Source organism: Thermobia domestica, chromosome 6, assembly GCF_964235325.1.
Source record: "Thermobia domestica chromosome 6, izTheDome1.hap1.1, whole genome shotgun sequence".
Lineage (NCBI taxonomy): Eukaryota > Metazoa > Arthropoda > Insecta > Zygentoma > Lepismatidae > Thermobia > Thermobia domestica.
Genome location: NC_137459.1, coordinates 2,239,124 through 2,260,383, shown reverse-complemented (window position 1 = coordinate 2,260,383; position 21,260 = coordinate 2,239,124). Strand labels below are relative to the sequence as shown.

At 49.0% G+C, this 21,260-nt stretch overlaps 1 protein-coding gene across 4 annotated transcripts in view; it reads left to right on the top strand.

The window, feature by feature from the left end:
• The window catches only part of LOC145687813 (host cell factor 1-like), a 127,549-nt gene that overhangs the window by 95,482 nt on the left and 10,807 nt on the right, over positions 1-21,260 (top strand). For all 4 annotated transcript variants that reach the window (XM_081761236.1, XM_081761238.1, XM_081761237.1 and 1 more), the window contains exon 11: positions 334-681. In XM_081761236.1, coding sequence (XP_081617362.1) covers positions 334-668 — 335 coding nt within the window. In that variant the 3' untranslated portion in view covers positions 669-681. The remainder of the gene's footprint in view (positions 1-333; positions 682-21,260) is intronic.

Genomic DNA, 21,260 nt, shown 5'->3' with positions numbered 1-21,260 from the left:
TGGGGGAAATATATATATATATATATATATATAAATGGTTAAAAATGACATGCAACTGCTGAGTCTATAGTTCTTGCTGTCTCCGAAATGAACAGTGACACTTCTGATGCTGTTTAAGTCCATTTTCAGCCCTGACACTTGGGGGATGAGGAGAGATGACATACATTAAAATGATCCAAAATGAGCAATATCAGTATGCATTTAAATTATTTATTTCAACCCAGCGAAGCGGGTAATATATGATATATATATATAGATAGATATTGACGGAGTTAAATTTATAATGTAAGATGAGGTATGACAATTAAACTGAGACCATCATTACCATTTCAGCACCCACAGTCTTCCCGGCCACAACCGATACGGAGCTACCTGTGCATCCGGAACCAACGAATGACTCTTCGAAGCCAGATCCAATGGATACATTAGACGATATTTCTAGTTCTGTTTTGTCATACAGCGAACAATATAATGGAAATCAGAGTTCTGGAAGCTATGTGTCTTCTCCCTCAAGCTTTAATTCAAGATCCTACCTGGATAGTTCACAAGACACACGAAGCATCGGGTCTCGTACAACTATAATTCTTGAACACTCAGGTGCTCCAAGTAGTCGAGAGCTTAATACTCCGAGTGAAGGCAGTACAGATAATATCAGCCAGTGGTATTAAAACAGATCAAAAGGTATGTATAAGTATTAAACGAACTGTAATGCATTATAAATTAGCAGTTTCTTACAAGATACATTCGTGAAGTGTCCTCGGGATTCATGTAAAATTGATTCAGATGGAAAGTTCTCCACGACCCAATCTGTATTTTATTAATTTTCGCAACCCATACCGGTAATTTGCATATATATGGGTCTTTATATATCCGGAATTCAATCATACACTATTATAACGCTCGAACACAAAGTTGCGTTTAATTTCTTTAGCTGTAACTGGACATGAATGTGAGCATATGCAAAATAAATTGTATTAAGTACTGCTTTACTGACACATCTTACACACCCCGGCCGCCATCTTGGATTCAACTTTCGTTTTTTCAAATGGAAATAGCTGCAAGTGATACATCAAATTCATGTGCAGTTTTCTCGGAAATTCACTGGTGTAGTGACTTTTATTGTATCTTGTACCGTTTGCAACTTTCTATTTCTGTTCAGTATTCGTGAAGTGCCTGACATTTAACACGCAATACCTTGCAGACGGTACAAGATACGGTAAAACTCACTACACCAGTGAATTTCCTAGAAAATTGTACATGAATTTGATGTATCAATTGTACCTATTCCCATGAGCCATTCCATGTCAACTCACTTAGAGCAATGTGCTTCAGTGTCTCAGATTCTCTTCAAAATGTTTTCATACTTAAATACCAATGAAATTATGCTAAATAATTATTATTTTTTTTTTTTTTTTCGATTTTTTGGATGAGAAAGGGCCAGGGAGAAATTTTTGAAAAACGTGAATTTGGCGCCAAATTCACTTTCCGGCACTCGGCATCATGGAAATAAAATTATCATAACTTCCTTATTTTTCAAGTTATTGGGCTTATCCAAGTGTCAAATGAAAGCTTAATTTTTCTTCTTTCATAGATTCTAAGAAACCTCGCAAAAGATTACACTGTCAAACATTAATAGGAATATAAACAAATTTTATGGTTTTTTACAAATTGTCATTGCTCAAAAGTTACAACTGTGAACCTTTTGAAACTTTTTTGTACATTCATCTTAACACGTACATGGTATAGTTAAAAAATAAAAAGGGTGTTTTTTGTATTTTACATGTACGGAAATATACAGTTTTCAGTTTTGATACAAGTTGTCAATTATTATTTTTGTACGTCAGAGTGCAATTCATGAATCGCTTTGGGCCTTCTATGTTCTACTGGCCAGAAAATGAAAACTTTTGCTGGGTACCTTTTGAAAATATCATCTGGGAAGCTCCTGTTCCATCTCTTACAAGCCAATCAGCCCGGACTTACGCAACTGAAAGCAAAATTAAAAATATACCATCAGTGAAGAAAATGAGTTGTGAAATATAGGACACAACATTTTGTATGTAAATCTATGTCATTCTGAGAAGTATTACCGGTATGTATGTTTGTTTTCATCTATGTACAGTACATTAGTCTATTATTTCTTATTTCTGTTGATATGTTTTGTAATAATCACTCAAACCCTTACATTGCTAGGCCTATATATTTCATTCATAAAACTGCAAAATTATTGCAAAAAAAGGCCTCCCTTTTTGTTATTTAATCATACCAAGTAAATGCAAACTAATCCTATAAAAAGAGAAAAGTTTGATGGTTGTAGGCAATGGTACAATTGGGGGGAAAAAGTCGTAGTTAAAGTACAAAAATATAATATTATGGTAATACGAAAACTATACGTTACACCAGTTTTATTTTTAAGCATATCTGATATTTACTAAGATGATTATTTGAAAAAGTTTTATTGTGTAGCAGTTGTCACTTCAGAATAGGGATGGCCAAAATTTTCCGAAATCGGAATTTTTGCGAATTCCGAAAATTTTTCTGATTTTACTTTCCGGGATCTGGAAAGTAAAAATTCCGGAATTGACCATCACTAGTTCAGAGGAAAGGCATAATCTGTTAACACTAAAATTGTATATTTCTGTACATTTTTAAAATACATATAATAATAATAATAATAATAATAATAATAATAATAATAATTGTAAAAATATCAAAAGCACACTTTTTATTTTTTAACCATATGTGCTAAAATGGTTCTATAAAAAGAAGCTTAAAATGTTTCATAGTTGTAACTTTTGAGCAATTGCGGAATTTGCAGAAAACCCTAAAACTTGCTTTGTATGCCCATTAATGTTTGACAGTGTAAGCTGTTGCAAGGTTTCTTAGGATCTACTGAAAGAGCAAAACATAAAGCTTTCATTTGACACCTGGATGAGCCCAATAACTTGAAAAAAATAAGGAAGTTATGATAATTTTAGTTCCATAATGCTGAGTGTCGGAAAGTGAAATTGGCGCCAAATTAATTTTTTAAAATATTTCCCCGGCCCATTTCTCATTAAAAAAAAAAAAGGGAAAAAAATATTTAGCATAATTTCATTGGTATTTATCTATGAAAAAACAAATTGAAGAGAATCTGAGACATTTAAGCACGGTCATGTTTTAAAATTAGATGATTTGACATAAAGACCCCCCCCCCATTTGAAAAACCGAAAGTTGAATTCAATATGGTGGATCCAAAATGGCGGCCGAGGTAGGTAACAAGGGTCAGAGAAGCAGGACTTGATCCAATTTGATTTGCATATTCCCACATTAATGTCCAGTTATATCTAAAGAAACTAAAAGTACTTTTGTGTCCGAGCGTTATAGTAGTGTACGATTGAATTCCGGATATATAAAGGCCCATAAATATGCAAATTACCGGTGTGGGTCGCTAAAATTAATAAAATACATATTGGGTCGCGGAGAACTAATTTGAATATATTTTACATGAATCCCAAGGGGACACTTTGCCAATGTACTTTGTTAGTAATAATAACAAGACACTTGGTGTTACACCCCCATAAAAAATAGCTTTTGGTTGGGTGATGTGTGCATTCATCTGTTATGCCCTGAGAACTGTAGTAAAATGAAATAGAATCTTAATTTACGCCTTTAGACTCTAAATTTACTGTTTCCTTATTCATTGTAAATTAGATTATATCTGGTAATTGTAAATGATTAACGGAAGAATTGGTAGAATGAGGAAACGGGAAACTGAATAATAATAACAATAATAATATAATAATAATAATAATAATAATAATAATAATAATAATAATAAACGAATACTTTTTTTTTATTTTCTGCAGGAAAACGGTTTTAGGGGCAAAACTCCCCACCTAAAATTTTGGAAGTTGACGCCCGAAAGGCTAAAACAAGTGAACCGAAATCAACGAAATTGTGCACAGATATTGTAGACGTAAAATGAGGGAATAAAGTTTCGTATTTTCCTGGAAAAAACGATAGATTGGTCACGAACCCCTCCAAACCTTTGATCACGAAATATCAAAAGTGCTAATAACAGCATGTCAGAAGTGCCTAAAGAACATGAAGAATTAGAACAAAACTTTGTGTAGCGTCGCAAAAAATAAACTAATACGTGTTTATTTTCTGCAGAAAAACGGTTTTAGGGGCAAAAGCCCCCACCCAAAATTTTGAAATTTGACGTCCGAAAGGCAAGAAGTGGACTGAAGTGAATGAAATTGTGTGTAGATATTGTATATGTAAAGCAAGGCCTTCCGTGTTTGTGTCACCATCCGATTTCTTCGAATTTGGCAGATCAACAGTAAGCACAAGCAGTATAGCGTATTTTATAGTATTTCTGGAGGCGCCTTTAACCCTTACAATGTTTTTCTGCATAAACAAAAATACGCGGCGATTTATTTCCTGTTTGCTTTTGATGTGCCAAATTTGAAGCAAATTGGATAGGGACACTTGAGAAATACGAAAGGCCTTATTTTACATATACAATATTTACACACAATTTAATTTGCTTCCGTCCACTCCTTCCTGCGCTATTACTTTTTTTACTTTCTTTTTTTTTCTTTTTTATTTACTTTTTATTCTTTCTTTCTTCGGAGGAGGCCTTGACCCCAACACTGTTTTTCCGCACAAAGCAAAACACGTTTCGTTTATTGTTTTGCAAATTGTCCCTACACGAAATTTCGTTGCAATTCTCCATATCCTTTAGAAACTTCTGACGTATACTTATTTGCACTTTTGATATTTCGTAATGAACGGTTTAGAAGGTGTGGCCCACCCGACTTTCGTATTTTCTAGGAAAAAAAAAAACACACACACACACATTCCCTCATTTTACGTCTACAATATCTGTGCACAATTTTGTTGATTTCGGTCCACTTGTTTTTGCCTTTCAGACGTCAACTTAAAAAATTTTGGGTGGGGGCTTTTGCTCCCTAAAATAGTTTCTCCGCAGAAAATAAATAAAAAAAAGGTATTTGTTTATTTTATGTGTAGTATCTACCCGCCAAATTTTATCAAAATCGGAGTTACACTTGAAGTTTTACTTGTGAGTTAAGTGATAGTTTGGGTACAATATATGTAGTTCTCCCAGATATAAGACCTACGAGAAAATTTTTGCCTGAAGTATATTGCTCTGATCGAAAAAGAGCGTTAAACTGGTCAGTTCTCCATTATGTAATGTTTTATGCTGGGTATTAAAATTCTCAAACTTTGCGTCGTAATCATATTCGAGGTCAATATGGAGTACTATATTGAGCAAAATTAACTTTCTTGGAAAATAATTTTTTCTTTCTTTGCGTAGATGATCATTTTATATATGAGGCGTCCCAAGTAGTAAGTGAAAACTCAGTAAAGGTTTGATTCCTGAAAATGCACATTGAACAATCGAAATAATCTTTCATGTATTTTGAGACTGTATTTTCTAAAAGGGATGCCTTTCTGAAACTATATACATATAGACACAAGAACTGACTGCCACACAGTAGTTTGGTATTGCTAGTCGAACATCTCAAATGTCATTTCCGAGCGTTCACAGTGCACATTGCTTTTGTTGAGTTCTGCTTCATTGGCAGAAACACCTGTTGCCCTGAAAAGAAAGAACTCTCTTTTCCTTGTTCTGAAGTGAATTCGAAAATAGCATCTGGTAATAATAAAGTTAAACCATTAAAAAAATGGATTCTGTGCTAAAGCCACTTAAAATGATGTCTGTCTGGACAGTATTTTCAAGAAGTAGTCCATATTTTTTTTGTATAATAATAATAATAATAATAATAATTATTATTATTATTATTATTATTATCAGTGTAGACAAGGGAACATCGTGGTCTAGTGGTTAAAGCGTTGGACTCATGTCTGCATGGTTCTGGGTTCGATTCCCGGCCGAGAGCTCCGTGGCTAAGCGGTTAGCGTACGCGCCTTTGGCGCGGGAGACCCGGGTTCGATTCCCGGCGGGAGCTCATGTGGTTCGGATTCCACGTTAATCAGTAGGTCCACGTCTCATATAGCCTCCCTGCTGAACGGGACGTTTACCTCAGTCAACTGTGATCGATTCTTGGCCGGCGCTTCCTACTTTTTGGCGTCCACTCAGCGTCGTGAGGCAAACTGGGGAGTCATGTGAAATCAAGACGTGACAACCACTAGGTCTAGAAAGCTCCTGGTGCGTCTGTTAGGGACAGGGCGTCGCGGCGCTCTGACCACGTGCTCATCATCAGGCTGGATGTAGTTCAGCCGGTCGCTAGCAGATGGCGCTGGAGCAGACTTAGGTTCGGATTCCACGTTAATCAGTAGGTCCACGTCTCATATAGCCTCCCTGCTGAACGGGACGTTTACCTCAGTCAACTGTGATCGATTCTTGGCCGGCGCTTCCTACTTTTTGGCGTCCACTCAGCGTCATGAGGCAAACTGGGGAGTCATGTGAAAACAAGACGTGACAACCACTAGGTCTAGAAAGCTCCTGGTGCATGTGTTAGGGACAAGGCGTCGCAGCGCTCTGACCACGTGCTCATCATCAGGCTGGATGTAGTTCAGCCGGTCGCTAGCAGATGGCGCTGGAGCAGACTTAGGTTCGGATTCCACGTTAATCAGTAGGTCCACGTCTCATATAGCCTCCCTGCTGAACGGGACGTTTACCTCAGTCAACTGTGATCGATTCTTGGCCGGCGCTTCCTACTTTTTGGCGTCCACTCAGCGTCATGAGGCAAACTGGGGAGTCATGTGAAAACAAGACGTGACAACCACTAGGTCTACAAAGCTCCTGGTGCATGTGTTAGGGACAAGGCGTCGCAGCGCTCTGACCACGTGCTCATCATCAGGCTGGATGTAGTTCAGCCGGTCGCTAGCAGATGGCGCTGGAGCAGACTTAGGTTCGGATTCCACGTTAATCAGTAGGTCCACGTCTCATATAGCCTCCCTGCTGAACGGGACGTTTACCTCAGTCAACTGTGATCGATTCTTGGCCGGCGCTTCCTACTTTTTGGCGTCCACTCAGCGTCATGAGGCAAACTGGGGAGTCATGTGAAAACAAGACGTGACAACCACTAGGTCTAGAAAGCTCCTGGTGCGTCTGTTAGGGACAAGGCGTCGCAGCGCTCTGACCACGTGCTCGCCACTAGGCTCGCTGGCGGATGACACTGGAGCAGGCTTAGGCTCAAACATAATATTTCACTAGGGAACATCGTGGTCTAGTGGTTAGAGCGTTGGACTCGCCTCCACGTGGTCCCGGGTTTGATTCCCGGCCGGCGCTTCCTACTTTTTGGCGTCCACCCAGCGTCATGAGGCAAACTGGGGAGTCATGTGAAAACAAGACGTGACAACCACTAGGTCTAGAAAGCTCCTGGTGCGTCTGTTAGGGACAAGGCGTCGCAGCGCTCTGACCACGTGCTCGCCACTAGGCTCGCTGGCGGATGACACTGGAGCAGGCTTAGGCTCAAACATAATATTTCACTAGGGAACATCGTGGTCTAGTGGTTAGAGCGTTGGACTCGCCTCCACGTGGTCCCGGGTTTGATTCCCGGCCGGCGCTTCCTACTTTTTGGCGTCCACCCAGCGTCGTGAGGCAAACTGGGGAGTCATGTGAAAACAAGACGACAACCACTAGGTATAGAAAGCTCCTGGTGCATGTGTTAGGGACAAGGCGTCGTGGCGCTCTGACCACGTGCTCGCCACTAGGCTCGCTGGCGGTTAGAGCGTTGGACTCACCTCCACGTGGTCCCGGGTTAGATTCCCGGCCGGTGCTTCCAAATTTCGGCTTTCACCCAGCGTCGTGAGGCCAACTGGGGAGTCATGTGAAAACAAGACGTGACAACCACTAGGTCTAGAAAGCTCCCGGTGCATGTGTTAGGGACAAGGCGTCGTGGCGCTCTGACCACGTGCTCATCATCAGGCTGGATGTAGTTCAGCCGGTCGCTAGCAGATGGCGCTGGAGCAGACTTAGGTTCACATATGCGCCGTTACGCCAAGTGGGTTTTTTGGGGGTTCGGATTCCACGTTAATCAGTAGGTACACGTCTCATATAGCCTCCCTGCTGAACGGGACGTTTACCTCAGTCAACTGTGATCGATTCTTGGCCGGCGCTTCCTACTTTTTGGCGTCCACTCAGCGTCATGAGGCAAACTGGGGAGTCACGTGAAAACAAGACATGACAACCACTAGGTATAGAAAGCTCCTGGTGCATGTGTTAGGGACAAGGCGTCGCAGCGCTCTGACCACGTGCTCATCATCAGGCTGGATGTAGTTCAGTCGCTCGCTAGCAGATGGCGCTGGAGTAGGTTTAGGCCCACAAAATGGGCTGTTACGCTAAATGGTTTGGTTTGATTCCCGGCGGGAGCTCATGTGGTTCGGATTCCACGTTAATCAGTAGGTCCACGTCTCATATAGCCTCCCTGCTGAACGGGACGTTTACCTCAGTCAACTGTGATCGATTCTTGGCCGGCGCTTCCTACTTTTTGGCGTCCACTCAGCGTCGTGAGGCAAACTGGGGAGTCATGTGAAATCAAGACGTGACAACCACTAGGTCTAGAAAGCTCCTGGTGCGTCTGTTAGGGACAAGGCGTCGCAGCGCTCTGACCACGTGCTCGCCACTAGGCTCGCTGGCGGATGACACTGGAGCAGGCTTAGGCTCAAACATAATATTTCACTAGGGAACATCGTGGTCTAGTGGTTAGAGCGTTGGACTCGCCTCCACGTGGTCCCGGGTTTGATTCCCGGCCGGCGCTTCCTACTTTTTGGCGTCCACCCAGCGTCGTGAGGCAAACTGGGGAGTCATGTGAAAACAAGACGACAACCACTAGGTATAGAAAGCTCCTGGTGCATGTGTTAGGGACAAGGCGTCGTGGCGCTCTGACCACGTGCTCGCCACTAGGCTCGCTGGCGGTTAGAGCGTTGGACTCACCTCCACGTGGTCCCGGGTTAGATTCCCGGCCGGTGCTTCCAAATTTCGGCTTTCACCCAGCGTCGTGAGGCCAACTGGGGAGTCATGTGAAAACAAGACGTGACAACCACTAGGTCTAGAAAGCTCCCGGTGCATGTGTTAGGGACAAGGCGTCGTGGCGCTCTGACCACGTGCTCATCATCAGGCTGGATGTAGTTCAGCCGGTCGCTAGCAGATGGCGCTGGAGCAGACTTAGGTTCACATATGCGCCGTTACGCCAAGTGGGTTTTTTGGGGGTTCGGATTCCACGTTAATCAGTAGGTCCACGTCTCATATAGCCTCCCTGCTGAACGGGACGTTTACCTCAGTCAACTGTGATCGATTCTTGGCCGGCGCTTCCTACTTTTTGGCGTCCACTCAGCGTCATGAGGCAAACTGGGGAGTCATGTGAAAACAAGACGTGACAACCACTAGGTCTAGAAAGCTCCTGGTGCATGTGTTAGGGACAAGGCGTCGCAGCGCTCTGACCACGTGCTCATCATCAGGCTGGATGTAGTTCAGCCGGTCGCTAGCAGATGGCGCTGGAGCAGACTTAGGTTCACATATGCGCCGTTACGCCAAGTGGGTTTTTTGGGGGTTCGGATTCCACGTTAATCAGTAGGTCCACGTCTCATATAGCCTCCCTGCTGAACGGGACGTTTACCTCAGTCAACTGTGATCGATTCTTGGCCGGCGCTTCCTACTTTTTGGCGTCCACTCAGCGTCATGAGGCAAACTGGGGAGTCACGTGAAAACAAGACATGACAACCACTAGGTATAGAAAGCTCCCGGTGCGTCTGTTAGGGACAGGGCGTCGTGGCGCTCTGACCACGTGCTCATCATCAGGCTGGATGTAGTTCAGTCGCTCGCTAGCAGATGGCGCTGGAGTAGGTTTAGGCCCACAAAATGGGCTGTTACGCTAAATGGTTTGGTTTGATTCCCGGCGGGAGCTCATGTGGTTCGGATTCCACGTTAATCAGTAGGTCCACGTCTCATATAGCCTCCCTGCTGAACGGGACGTTTACCTCAGTCAACTGTGATCGATTCTTGGCCGGCGCTTCCTACTTTTTGGCGTCCACTCAGCGTCGTGAGGCAAACTGGGGAGTCATGTGAAAACAAGACGTGACAACCACTAGGTCTAGAAAGCTCCTGGTGCGTCTGTTAGGGACAAGGCGTCGCAGCGCTCTGACCACGTGCTCGCCACTAGGCTCGCTGGCGGATGACACTGGAGCAGGCTTAGGCTCAAACATAATATTTCACTAGGGAACATCGTGGTCTAGTGGTTAGAGCGTTGGACTCGCCTCCACGTGGTCCCGGGTTTGATTCCCGGCCGGCGCTTCCTACTTTTTGGCGTCCACCCAGCGTCGTGAGGCAAACTGGGGAGTCATGTGAAAACAAGACGTGACAACCACTAGGTCTAGAAAGCTCCTGGTGCGTCTGTTAGGGACAAGGCGTCGCAGCGCTCTGACCACGTGCTCGCCACTAGGCTCGCTGGCGGATGACACTGGAGCAGGCTTAGGCTCAAACATAATATTTCACTAGGGAACATCGTGGTCTAGTGGTTAGAGCGTTGGACTCGCCTCCACGTGGTCCCGGGTTTGATTCCCGGCCGGCGCTTCCTACTTTTTGGCGTCCACCCAGCGTCGTGAGGCAAACTGGGGAGTCATGTGAAAACAAGACGTGACAACCACTAGGTCTAGAAAGCTCCTGGTGCATGTGTTAGGGACAGGGCGTCGCAGCGCTCTGACCACGTGCTCATCATCAGGCTGGATGTAGTTCAGCCGGTCGCTAGCAGATGGCGCTGGAGCAGACTTAGGTTCACATATGCGCCGTTACGCCAAGTGGGTTTTTTGGGGGTTCGGATTCCACGTTAATCAGTAGGTCCACGTCTCATATAGCCTCCCTGCTGAACGGGACGTTTACCTCAGTCAACTGTGATCGATTCTTGGCCGGCGCTTCCTACTTTTTGGCGTCCACTCAGCGTCATGAGGCAAACTGGGGAGTCACGTGAAAACAAGACATGACAACCACTAGGTATAGAAAGCTCCCGGTGCGTCTGTTAGGGACAAGGCGTCGTGGCGCTCTGACCACGTGCTCATCATCAGGCTGGATGTAGTTCAGCCGGTCGCTAGCAGATGGCGCTGGAGCAGACTTAGGTTCGGATTCCACGTTAATCAGTAGGTCCACGTCTCATATAGCCTCGCTGCTGAACGGGACGTTTACCTCAGTCAACTGTGATCGATTCTTGGCCGGCGCTTCCTACTTTTTGGCGTCCACTCAGCGTCATGAGGCAAACTGGGGAGTCACGTGAAAACAAGACATGACAACCACTAGGTATAGAAAGCTCCTGGTGCGTCTGTTAGGGACAGGGCGTCGCGGCGCTCTGACCACGTGCTCATCATCAGGCTGGATGTAGTTCAGTCGCTCGCTAGCAGATGGCGCTGGAGTAGGTTTAGGCCCACAAAATGGGCTGTTACGCTAAATGGTTTGGTTTGATTCCCGGCGGGAGCTCATGTGGTTCGGATTCCACGTTAATCAGTAGGTCCACGTCTCATATAGCCTCCCTGCTGAACGGGACGTTTACCTCAGTCAACTGTGATCGATTCTTGGCCGGCGCTTCCTACTTTTTGGCGTCCACTCAGCGTCGTGAGGCAAACTGGGGAGTCATGTGAAATCAAGACGTGACAACCACTAGGTCTAGAAAGCTCCTGGTGCGTCTGTTAGGGACAAGGCGTCGCAGCGCTCTGACCACGTGCTCGCCACTAGGCTCGCTGGCGGATGACACTGGAGCAGGCTTAGGCTCAAACATAATATTTCACTAGGGAACATCGTGGTCTAGTGGTTAGAGCGTTGGACTCGCCTCCACGTGGTCCCGGGTTTGATTCCCGGCCGGCGCTTCCTACTTTTTGGCGTCCACCCAGCGTCATGAGGCAAACTGGGGAGTCATGTGAAAACAAGACGTGACAACCACTAGGTCTAGAAAGCTCCTGGTGCGTCTGTTAGGGACAAGGCGTCGCAGCGCTCTGACCACGTGCTCGCCACTAGGCTCGCTGGCGGATGACACTGGAGCAGGCTTAGGCTCAAACATAATATTTCACTAGGGAACATCGTGGTCTAGTGGTTAGAGCGTTGGACTCGCCTCCACGTGGTCCCGGGTTTGATTCCCGGCCGGCGCTTCCTACTTTTTGGCGTCCACCCAGCGTCGTGAGGCAAACTGGGGAGTCATGTGAAAACAAGACGACAACCACTAGGTATAGAAAGCTCCTGGTGCATGTGTTAGGGACAAGGCGTCGTGGCGCTCTGACCACGTGCTCGCCACTAGGCTCGCTGGCGGTTAGAGCGTTGGACTCACCTCCACGTGGTCCCGGGTTAGATTCCCGGCCGGTGCTTCCAAATTTCGGCTTTCACCCAGCGTCGTGAGGCCAACTGGGGAGTCATGTGAAAACAAGACGTGACAACCACTAGGTCTAGAAAGCTCCCGGTGCATGTGTTAGGGACAAGGCGTCGTGGCGCTCTGACCACGTGCTCATCATCAGGCTGGATGTAGTTCAGCCGGTCGCTAGCAGATGGCGCTGGAGCAGACTTAGGTTCACATATGCGCCGTTACGCCAAGTGGGTTTTTTGGGGGTTCGGATTCCACGTTAATCAGTAGGTACACGTCTCATATAGCCTCCCTGCTGAACGGGACGTTTACCTCAGTCAACTGTGATCGATTCTTGGCCGGCGCTTCCTACTTTTTGGCGTCCACTCAGCGTCATGAGGCAAACTGGGGAGTCACGTGAAAACAAGACATGACAACCACTAGGTATAGAAAGCTCCTGGTGCATGTGTTAGGGACAAGGCGTCGCAGCGCTCTGACCACGTGCTCATCATCAGGCTGGATGTAGTTCAGTCGCTCGCTAGCAGATGGCGCTGGAGTAGGTTTAGGCCCACAAAATGGGCTGTTACGCTAAATGGTTTGGTTTGATTCCCGGCGGGAGCTCATGTGGTTCGGATTCCACGTTAATCAGTAGGTCCACGTCTCATATAGCCTCCCTGCTGAACGGGACGTTTACCTCAGTCAACTGTGATCGATTCTTGGCCGGCGCTTCCTACTTTTTGGCGTCCACTCAGCGTCGTGAGGCAAACTGGGGAGTCATGTGAAATCAAGACGTGACAACCACTAGGTCTAGAAAGCTCCTGGTGCGTCTGTTAGGGACAAGGCGTCGCAGCGCTCTGACCACGTGCTCGCCACTAGGCTCGCTGGCGGATGACACTGGAGCAGGCTTAGGCTCAAACATAATATTTCACTAGGGAACATCGTGGTCTAGTGGTTAGAGCGTTGGACTCGCCTCCACGTGGTCCCGGGTTTGATTCCCGGCCGGCGCTTCCTACTTTTTGGCGTCCACCCAGCGTCGTGAGGCAAACTGGGGAGTCATGTGAAAACAAGACGACAACCACTAGGTATAGAAAGCTCCTGGTGCATGTGTTAGGGACAAGGCGTCGTGGCGCTCTGACCACGTGCTCGCCACTAGGCTCGCTGGCGGTTAGAGCGTTGGACTCACCTCCACGTGGTCCCGGGTTAGATTCCCGGCCGGTGCTTCCAAATTTCGGCTTTCACCCAGCGTCGTGAGGCCAACTGGGGAGTCATGTGAAAACAAGACGTGACAACCACTAGGTCTAGAAAGCTCCCGGTGCATGTGTTAGGGACAAGGCGTCGTGGCGCTCTGACCACGTGCTCATCATCAGGCTGGATGTAGTTCAGCCGGTCGCTAGCAGATGGCGCTGGAGCAGACTTAGGTTCACATATGCGCCGTTACGCCAAGTGGGTTTTTTGGGGGTTCGGATTCCACGTTAATCAGTAGGTCCACGTCTCATATAGCCTCCCTGCTGAACGGGACGTTTACCTCAGTCAACTGTGATCGATTCTTGGCCGGCGCTTCCTACTTTTTGGCGTCCACTCAGCGTCATGAGGCAAACTGGGGAGTCATGTGAAAACAAGACGTGACAACCACTAGGTCTAGAAAGCTCCTGGTGCATGTGTTAGGGACAAGGCGTCGCAGCGCTCTGACCACGTGCTCATCATCAGGCTGGATGTAGTTCAGCCGGTCGCTAGCAGATGGCGCTGGAGCAGACTTAGGTTCACATATGCGCCGTTACGCCAAGTGGGTTTTTTGGGGGTTCGGATTCCACGTTAATCAGTAGGTCCACGTCTCATATAGCCTCCCTGCTGAACGGGACGTTTACCTCAGTCAACTGTGATCGATTCTTGGCCGGCGCTTCCTACTTTTTGGCGTCCACTCAGCGTCATGAGGCAAACTGGGGAGTCACGTGAAAACAAGACATGACAACCACTAGGTATAGAAAGCTCCCGGTGCGTCTGTTAGGGACAGGGCGTCGTGGCGCTCTGACCACGTGCTCATCATCAGGCTGGATGTAGTTCAGTCGCTCGCTAGCAGATGGCGCTGGAGTAGGTTTAGGCCCACAAAATGGGCTGTTACGCTAAATGGTTTGGTTTGATTCCCGGCGGGAGCTCATGTGGTTCGGATTCCACGTTAATCAGTAGGTCCACGTCTCATATAGCCTCCCTGCTGAACGGGACGTTTACCTCAGTCAACTGTGATCGATTCTTGGCCGGCGCTTCCTACTTTTTGGCGTCCACTCAGCGTCGTGAGGCAAACTGGGGAGTCATGTGAAAACAAGACGTGACAACCACTAGGTCTAGAAAGCTCCTGGTGCGTCTGTTAGGGACAAGGCGTCGCAGCGCTCTGACCACGTGCTCGCCACTAGGCTCGCTGGCGGATGACACTGGAGCAGGCTTAGGCTCAAACATAATATTTCACTAGGGAACATCGTGGTCTAGTGGTTAGAGCGTTGGACTCGCCTCCACGTGGTCCCGGGTTTGATTCCCGGCCGGCGCTTCCTACTTTTTGGCGTCCACCCAGCGTCGTGAGGCAAACTGGGGAGTCATGTGAAAACAAGACGTGACAACCACTAGGTCTAGAAAGCTCCTGGTGCGTCTGTTAGGGACAAGGCGTCGCAGCGCTCTGACCACGTGCTCGCCACTAGGCTCGCTGGCGGATGACACTGGAGCAGGCTTAGGCTCAAACATAATATTTCACTAGGGAACATCGTGGTCTAGTGGTTAGAGCGTTGGACTCGCCTCCACGTGGTCCCGGGTTTGATTCCCGGCCGGCGCTTCCTACTTTTTGGCGTCCACCCAGCGTCGTGAGGCAAACTGGGGAGTCATGTGAAAACAAGACGTGACAACCACTAGGTCTAGAAAGCTCCTGGTGCATGTGTTAGGGACAGGGCGTCGCAGCGCTCTGACCACGTGCTCATCATCAGGCTGGATGTAGTTCAGCCGGTCGCTAGCAGATGGCGCTGGAGCAGACTTAGGTTCACATATGCGCCGTTACGCCAAGTGGGTTTTTTGGGGGTTCGGATTCCACGTTAATCAGTAGGTCCACGTCTCATATAGCCTCCCTGCTGAACGGGACGTTTACCTCAGTCAACTGTGATCGATTCTTGGCCGGCGCTTCCTACTTTTTGGCGTCCACTCAGCGTCATGAGGCAAACTGGGGAGTCACGTGAAAACAAGACATGACAACCACTAGGTATAGAAAGCTCCCGGTGCGTCTGTTAGGGACAAGGCGTCGTGGCGCTCTGACCACGTGCTCATCATCAGGCTGGATGTAGTTCAGCCGGTCGCTAGCAGATGGCGCTGGAGCAGACTTAGGTTCGGATTCCACGTTAATCAGTAGGTCCACGTCTCATATAGCCTCGCTGCTGAACGGGACGTTTACCTCAGTCAACTGTGATCGATTCTTGGCCGGCGCTTCCTACTTTTTGGCGTCCACTCAGCGTCATGAGGCAAACTGGGGAGTCACGTGAAAACAAGACATGACAACCACTAGGTATAGAAAGCTCCTGGTGCGTCTGTTAGGGACAGGGCGTCGCGGCGCTCTGACCACGTGCTCATCATCAGGCTGGATGTAGTTCAGTCGCTCGCTAGCAGATGGCGCTGGAGTAGGTTTAGGCCCACAAAATGGGCTGTTACGCTAAATGGTTTGGTTTGATTCCCGGCGGGAGCTCATGTGGTTCGGATTCCACGTTAATCAGTAGGTCCACGTCTCATATAGCCTCCCTGCTGAACGGGACGTTTACCTCAGTCAACTGTGATCGATTCTTGGCCGGCGCTTCCTACTTTTTGGCGTCCACTCAGCGTCGTGAGGCAAACTGGGGAGTCATGTGAAATCAAGACGTGACAACCACTAGGTCTAGAAAGCTCCTGGTGCGTCTGTTAGGGACAAGGCGTCGCAGCGCTCTGACCACGTGCTCGCCACTAGGCTCGCTGGCGGATGACACTGGAGCAGGCTTAGGCTCAAACATAATATTTCACTAGGGAACATCGTGGTCTAGTGGTTAGAGCGTTGGACTCGCCTCCACGTGGTCCCGGGTTTGATTCCCGGCCGGCGCTTCCTACTTTTTGGCGTCCACCCAGCGTCGTGAGGCAAACTGGGGAGTCATGTGAAAACAAGACGTGACAACCACTAGGTCTAGAAAGCTCCTGGTGCATGTGTTAGGGACAGGGCGTCGCAGCGCTCTGACCACGTGCTCATCATCAGGCTGGATGTAGTTCAGCCGGTCGCTAGCAGATGGCGCTGGAGCAGACTTAGGTTCACATATGCGCCGTTACGCCAAGTGGGTTTTTTGGGGGTTCGGATTCCACGTTAATCAGTAGGTCCACGTCTCATATAGCCTCCCTGCTGAACGGGACGTTTACCTCAGTCAACTGTGATCGATTCTTGGCCGGCGCTTCCTACTTTTTGGCGTCCACTCAGCGTCATGAGGCAAACTGGGGAGTCACGTGAAAACAAGACGTGACAACCACTAGGTATAGAAAGCTCCCGGTGCGTCTGTTAGGGACAGGGCGTCGTGGCGCTCTGACCACGTGCTCATCATCAGGCTGGATGTAGTTCAGTCGCTCGCTAGCAGATGGCGCTGGAGTAGGTTTAGGCCCACAAAATGGGCTGTTACGCTAAATGGTTTGGTTTGATTCCCGGCGGGAGCTCATGTGGTTCGGATTCCACGTTAATCAGTAGGTCCACGTCTCATATAGCCTCCCTGCTGAACGGGACGTTTACCTCAGTCAACTGTGATCGATTCTTGGCCGGCGCTTCCTACTTTTTGGCGTCCACTCAGCGTCATGAGGCAAACTGGGGAGTCACGTGAAAACAAGACGTGACAACCACTAGGTATAGAAAGCTCCCGGTGCGTCTGTTAGGGACAGGGCGTCGTGGCGCTCTGACCACGTGCTCATCATCAGGCTGGATGTAGTTCAGTCGCTCGCTAGCAGATGGCGCTGGAGTAGGTTTAGGCCCACAAAATGGGCTGTTACGCTAAATGGTTTGGTTTGATTCCCGGCGGGAGCTCATGTGGTTCGGATTCCACGTTAATCAGTAGGTCCACGTCTCATATAGCCTCCCTGCTGAACGGGACGTTTACCTCAGTCAACTGTGATCGATTCTTGGCCGGCGCTTCCTACTTTTTGGCGTCCACTCAGCGTCATGAGGCCAACTGGGGAGTCATGTGAAAACAAAACGACAACCACTAGGTATAGAAAGCTCCCGGTGCGTCTGTTAGGGACAGGGCGTCGTGGCGCTCTGACCACGTGCTCATCATCAGGCTGGATGTAGTTCAGTCGCTCGCTAGCAGATGGCGCTGGAGTAGGTTTAGGCCCACAAAATGGGCTGTTACGCTAAATGGTTTGGTTTGATTCCCGGCGGGAGCTCATGTGGTTCGGATTCCACGTTAATCAGTAGGTCCACGTCTCATATAGCCTCCCTGCTGAACGGGACGTTTACCTCAGTCAACTGTGATCGATTCTTGGCCGGCGCTTCCTACTTTTTGGCGTCCACTCAGCGTCATGAGGCAAACTGGGGAGTCACGTGAAAACAAGACGTGACAACCACTAGGTATAGAAAGCTCCCGGTGCGTCTGTTAGGGACAGGGCGTCGTGGCGCTCTGACCACGTGCTCATCATCAGGCTGGATGTAGTTCAGTCGCTCGCTAGCAGATGGCGCTGGAGTAGGTTTAGGCCCACAAAATGGGCTGTTACGCTAAATGGTTTGGTTTGATTCCCGGCGGGAGCTCATGTGGTTCGGATTCCACGTTAATCAGTAGGTCCACGTCTCATATAGCCTCCCTGCTGAACGGGACGTTTACCTCAGTCAACTGTGATCGATTCTTGGCCGGCGCTTCCTACTTTTTGGCGTCCACTCAGCGTCATGAGGCAAACTGGGGAGTCACGTGAAAACAAGACGTGACAACCACTAGGTATAGAAAGCTCCCGGTGCGTCTGTTAGGGACAGGGCGTCGTGGCGCTCTGACCACGTGCTCATCATCAGGCTGGATGTAGTTCAGTCGCTCGCTAGCAGATGGCGCTGGAGTAGGTTTAGGCCCACAAAATGGGCTGTTACGCTAAATGGTTTGGTTTGATTCCCGGCGGGAGCTCATGTGGTTCGGATTCCACGTTAATCAGTAGGTCCACGTCTCATATAGCCTCCCTGCTGAACGGGACGTTTACCTCAGTCAACTGTGATCGATTCTTGGCCGGCGCTTCCTACTTTTTGGCGTCCACTCAGCGTCATGAGGCAAACTGGGGAGTCACGTGAAAACAAGACGTGACAACCACTAGGTATAGAAAGCTCCCGGTGCGTCTGTTAGGGACAGGGCGTCGTGGCGCTCTGACCACGTGCTCATCATCAGGCTGGATGTAGTTCAGTCGCTCGCTAGCAGATGGCGCTGGAGTAGGTTTAGGCCCACAAAATGGGCTGTTACGCTAAATGGTTTGGTTTGATTCCCGGCGGGAGCTCATGTGGTTCGGATTCCACGTTAATCAGTAGGTCCACGTCTCATATAGCCTCCCTGCTGAACGGGACGTTTACCTCAGTCAACTGTGATCGATTCTTGGCCGGCGCTTCCTACTTTTTGGCGTCCACTCAGCGTCATGAGGCAAACTGGGGAGTCACGTGAAAACAAGACGTGACAACCACTAGGTCTAGAAAGCTCCTGGTGCATGTGTTAGGGACAAGGCGTCGTGGCGCTCTGACCACGTGCTCATCATCAGGCTGGATGTAGTTCAGTCGCTCGCTAGCAGATGGCGCTGGAGTAGGTTTAGGCCCACAAAATGGGCTGTTACGCTAAATGGTTTGGTTTGATTCCCGGCGGGAGCTCATGTGGTTCGGATTCCACGTTAATCAGTAGGTCCACGTCTCATATAGCCTCCCTGCTGAACGGGACGTTTACCTCAGTCAACTGTGATCGATTCTTGGCCGGCGCTTCCTACTTTTTGGCGTCCACTCAGCGTCGTGAGGCAAACTGGGGAGTCATGTGAAAACAAGACGTGACAACCACTAGGTCTAGAAAGCTCCTGGTGCGTCTGTTAGGGACAAGGCGTCGCAGCGCTCTGACCACGTGCTCGCCACTAGGCTCGCTGGCGGATGACACTGGAGCAGGCTTAAGCTCAAACATAATATTTCACTAGGGAACATCGTGGTCTAGTGGTTAGAGCGTTGGACTCGCCTCCACGTGGTCCCGGGTTTGATTCCCGGCCGGCGCTTCCTACTTTTTGGCGTCCACCCAGCGTCGTGAGGCAAACTGGGGAGTCATGTGAAAACAAGACGACAACCACTAGGTATAGAAAGCTCCTGGTGCATGTGTTAGGGACAAGGCGTCGTGGCGCTCTGACCACGTGCTCGCCACTAGGCTCGCTGGCGGTTAGAGCGTTGGACTCACCTCCACGTGGTCCCGGGTTTGATTCCCGGCCGGCGCTTCCTACTTTTTGGCGTCCACTCAGCGTCATGAGGCAAACTGGGGAGTCATGTGAAAACAAGACGTGACAACCACTAGGTCTAGAAAGCTCCTGGTGCGTCTGTTAGGGACAAGGCGTCGCAGCGCTCTGACCACGTGCTCGCCACTAGGCTCGCTGGCGGATGACACTGGAGCAGGCTTAAGCTCAAACATAATATTTCACTAGGGAACATCGTGGTCTAGTGGTTAGAGCGTTGGACTCGCCTCCACGTGGTCCCGGGTTTGATTCCCGGCCGGCGCTTCCTACTTTTTGGCGTCCACCCAGCGTCGTGAGGCAAACTGGGGAGTCATGTGAAAACAAGACGACAACCACTAGGTATAGAAAGCTCCTGGTGCATGTGTTAGGGACAAGGCGTCGTGGCGCTCTGACCACGTGCTCGCCACTAGGCTCGCTGGCGGTTAGAGCGTTGGACTCACCTCCACGTGGTCCCGGGTTTGATTCCCGGCCGGCGCTTCCTACTTTTTGGCGTCCACTCAGCGTCATGAGGCAAACTGGGGAGTCATGTGAAAACAAGACGTGACAACCACTAGGTCTAGAAAGCTCCTGGTGCGTCTGTTAGGGACAAGGCGTCGCAGCGCTCTGACCACGTGCTCGCCACTAGGCTCGCTGGCGGATGACACTGGAGCAGGCTTAGGCTCAAACATAATATTTCACTAGGGAACATCGTGGTCTAGTGGTTAGAGCGTTGGACTCGCCTCCACGTGGTCCCGGGTTTGATTCCCGGCCGGCGCTTCCTACTTTTTGGCGTCCACCCAGCGTCGTGAGGCAAACTGGGGAGTCATGTGAAAACAAGACGACAACCACTAGGTATAGAAAGCTCCTGGTGCGTCTGTTAGGGACAAGGCGTCGCAGCGCTCTGACCACGTGCTCGCCACTAGGCTCGCTGGCGGATGACACTGGAGCAGGCTTAGGCTCAAACATAATATTTCACTAGGGAACATCGTGGTCTAGTGGTTAGAGCGTTGGACTCGCCTCCACGTGGTCCCGGGTTTGATTCCCGGCCGGCGCTTCCTACTTTTTGGCGTCCACCCAGCGTCGTGAGGCAAACTGGGGAGTCATGTGAAAACAAGACGACAACCACTAGGTATAGAAAGCTCCTGGTGCGTCTGTTAGGGACAAGGCGTCGCAGCGCTCTGACCACGTGCTCGCCACTAGGCTCGCTGGCGGATGACACTGGAGCAGGCTTAGGCTCAAACATAATATTTCACTAGGGAACATCGTGGTCTAGTGGTTAGAGCGTTGGACTCGCCTCCACGTGGTCCCGGGTTTGATTCCCGGCCGGCGCTTCCTACTTTTTGGCGTCCACCCAGCGTCGTGAGGCAAACTGGGGAGTCATGTGAAAACAAGACGACAACCACTAGGTATAGAAAGCTCCTGGTGCATGTGTTAGGGACAAGGCGTCGTGGCGCTCTGACCACGTGCTCGCCACTAGGCTCGCTGGCGGTTAGAGCGTTGGACTCACCTCCACGTGGTCCCGGG